The 3,675-nt window shown below is 45.9% G+C and overlaps 1 protein-coding gene across 1 annotated transcript; it reads right to left on the bottom strand.

Annotated features, from left to right (window-relative positions):
- Nucleotides 1-502: 502 nt before the first annotated feature.
- Nucleotides 503-2,759, bottom strand: LOC123440242 (nuclear pore complex protein NUP35-like). The gene is made up of 3 exons (XM_045116822.1): nucleotides 2,198-2,759; nucleotides 1,998-2,109; nucleotides 503-1,162 (listed from the first exon to the last, which is right to left on the bottom strand). Exons 1-3 carry the CDS (start codon nucleotides 2,692-2,694, stop codon nucleotides 833-835), a joined length of 939 nt encoding a protein of 312 aa, XP_044972757.1. The 5' UTR covers nucleotides 2,695-2,759; the 3' UTR covers nucleotides 503-832.
- Nucleotides 2,760-3,675: the final 916 nt, after the last annotated feature.

Genomic DNA, 3,675 nt, shown 5'->3' with positions numbered 1-3,675 from the left:
TGATGAGGTATTTGTCTACACTTTTCAATAGAAATCTCCTCCGGCCCACTAGTCAATGTGACATATTTCGAGCATCATTTATTGACATAAGGTCCCATGACATTTGACTATCCACACCAACCTAATAACTTTGAGAGCTACCGAAGAAATTGTTTACCAAAATGATTATTCCTATCAAGGAATCATGAATATATGGCATCACCATTGATCACACTCATTATAAAATAAATAGCTACATAAAACGCGTGCACTGCTATATTTGAAATGTGTAAAGAATTTCTCATTTCCGGATTACAAAGTCATGGAATCTAGAATAGGTAATTTAAATTTAGACAACATATAATGCTGCAAAGAAAATGCAGAAATTTGGACAATGTAAAAATGTCACATAGATTGGAATTTTGGATTGAGAGTAGTAATGTGATTCCACAGAATAACGGCGTGTACCAAAAGCAAGTGCTAACTTTGCTATCTTGCTCAGCAGAACGAATAAAGCAGCATGAAGCAATGAAAAATGACTGGCCATCATTTCTGGTCTGAGTAGAACTCCATGTATATCATCAATACCCTTCTACACCTCGCTACTTTAGAAAGGTATTACATTTACATTGCCAGCGCAAATTTTTCACATTGCAAATGCTACACAACAAAACCCAGGAATAGATATGCTCAGATGTTGGGGAAAAGAACTACTCCGTCTGCAGTGAAAAACAATACCATCTTCGGACACCAGAAATAAGGAACTCGCAGATCAGCTGCAGTGATAACAAACTACTCCACAAAAGCGATGAGCAGGAGTGAAAGAACACTGTAGAATCTCCAACACTACATATCAAATGCCAAAAATCAAGTCCATAGTTTTCGCCAATACTGATTTCGCTGGCATGGCAACACTTCCTGTTGAACAGCCCATGTCTCTGTTACCATTTCTGCCAGCTTTTGGGTCATAGGGACGTGGGAGATTTCCTAAATTGCTTGATGCCCTTGCATTCTGGATAGATGATTTCGAAGGCAAGGAAACCATGAAGCCCTTATAATTGCTCCCACTCATCTTCTCATCCATTTGCAGCTGCACTGGATCAGTAATTTTAACCCCAACTGCAACACCACTAAACAGCTGGATTCCGTTCTTTTCAAGGGCTCTTAGAGCATCATATTGGTGCTTCACGAGCAAAAACAATATATTAGTCGACAACAAGAAAAATGTTAAGATGTTCTGCAGGTACTAGAAAAACAGAACAGGCACAAGAAAATCCACACATAACTTTCTGTATGGCTGCATTGGTTCCTAATCAAGTCGATGTATGAAGTAACTGCAGAGAATGAAAAGAAAAGATATACAGAAGTCTAGTGATGTATCATTTAATTTTCTAAATAATGCCAATGGTAGGAAATACTGTAGGTGGAAGAGCCTTTTGAACTGATTATAACTATTTGCTGCCGTTTTATGATTTTTTTTCCATCAAGAAATAAACCACTGTGTTTCAAAAATGAAAGGACAATAAGATCTTGTAGCATGATCATGATAGATGCTTAGTGATCCAAGTAAAACAGCCTGACTCTCATAAGTTATTTTTTTCCGGAACGCGCAAGAGAATTGCGCGTCGCTTCATTTAGATCGAAGTAACAGGTACAACAATATTACAAGTGAGCTGCCAAAGTCAAAGCTCGGGACTATCGTAAGTTTTGTACATTTATGTCTGAGAATATGCGACTCGGTAGATCAAAAACCATATCATACTAACTGAAATTGGATATTGCAATATTGGGGCGTGATTGGTCTGCTAAAAAAATTGGCTAGGCAGTGTGACATCAAACCAAGCATGCCCGGAGCATCTTAGCCAACATTGTACAGAGAAAACACGAAAAATAAAGACTAAAAGACAATTAACCTTTGAATCAAATAACTGTAACTTGTTATGGTCGATGCAGTTACAAAAGGTTGACATATGAGTTATGAATACAGACAGCTCGCCATAGTAGTGGAAAAGGGCTACCTGATACAATATGTGAATCCAATTACCATCTCTTGGGCCAGAGCAGTGTCTCAGTATCACTCCACACTTCCCAAACTCTCGCAGAACAAGGTTGGTCTCCCTCCCCGAGAATCTGCGAACGAAGCGAAAAAATATATACCACAATCAAACATTCATGTTTGTTAGTCCGTCGCCTGAAGCGTCACACACCCTTCCCTTACCCGAACACGGTGACCCACTCCTCGGCGTCGACCCCCGTGACGCTCGCTGATGGAGCCGTCCTGGGCGGCGCAGGCAAGGGAACCACTGGCGACCGCGCATCCGCGTTCGCTGGAGGCGAAGATGGCGGGGGCAGCGCGAGGGCCTCGTTACGGGCCGGCTCCACGATCCAGTCGCTCAGCGAGCACGGACCGGGGGGAATGGCGCGGGAGGGGTCCCACGAGGGCGGGCGACCGGCGGAGGAAGCCCGTGTGGGCGGGGATGGGGACGGAGCGACGGGGAGTAGGTTGGAGGCGGTGCGATCAGGGGAGAAATCCTGTGCGTGGAAGCGGTCGTCGAGGGTGAAAAGGGGCGGCGGCGGCGGCGGCGTGGATGAGGGGTCGAGGGACCCGGAGATCCGGTGGGAAGGGATGGCACGGGCGAGGTCGCGGAAGAAAGGGGACTGCCTCCCGCCGGTGGTGGGCGTGCGGCGGGGAGGGAACGGCGATGGGGAGGCCATGATCGGCGGTATGACGGCCGGTCAGACGAGACAGGGTTTTGGGTTTGGGTTCGGGGGTTGGTTCTGTACTCTCGTTCCGTTTATTACTCGGGAGGCGACTGCCGCATAGCAGCCGCTGGATCCAGGCAAAAGTAGCCGCACGATTTCCCCTTTTTTTTACTTTGCCGCACAATTGCACGTTCGCACCGTTAGATCTATATATCCATGCAACATTTTTTCTTTGATGCAGCAAATTTTACCGTGGTGCAGCAATTTTCATCAACAGTTGCAAAAAAAATGTAGCAAAAAAAAATCTACATGATCATAGCAAAAATACGAAGCGATGATGCGTGGTAGCAAAAGTCAAACGCCGGTTGTAGCAAAATCTACGTGAACGTGTATGCAACTATTTTAGTAAATGGATGCAGCAAAAAATGATCTCAGTTGTAGCAAAAATTAACACGGTTGTAGCAAAAGTCAAACGCCGGTTGTAGCAAAAATTTAACGAACTCGAGTTGCAACCAAACATGGATGTATCTTTTTGAATAGACAGATTGTAGCAAAATGGAAAAAGTTTGTATCAAATTCACACATGGTTGCAGCAAATCTGAAGAAAAAATGTTGCATGCACCTGGCCAGCGAGGCGAGCGGCCCGTGTGCGACCGGCAGAACGATTCGGCCGGCGCGCCGGGTGAAAGCGTTTCCCTTTCTTTTTCCACACATCCTCCTCTCCCCCTCACCCCTCCCCCTCCCCGTCCCCCTCCAACAACGAGTCACCGTTCTCCCTCAATCATCCCTCCCCCAAGGCCTTGCTGCGTAACGCTTGCGCACCCCATGCCCGCCGGCATCTTCATGGGTTTTAGGTCGCCACCTCTCTTTGCAGCTTGTCGTTGATGTCGTCGCACACTCTCCACGTCTCGCATGTATCTCCCGTTGATGACCGGATACAGTTTAGACAACAAACTCGTTTCGCTCATTGTAGCACCGCGTCACCGTCTCTGC

Source organism: Hordeum vulgare, chromosome 3H (genome assembly GCF_904849725.1).
Source record: "Hordeum vulgare subsp. vulgare chromosome 3H, MorexV3_pseudomolecules_assembly, whole genome shotgun sequence".
Classification (NCBI taxonomy): Eukaryota; Viridiplantae; Streptophyta; class Magnoliopsida; order Poales; family Poaceae; genus Hordeum; species Hordeum vulgare.
Note: the sequence above shows the minus strand (reverse complement) of the source record. Positions and strands in the feature narration are given on the sequence as shown.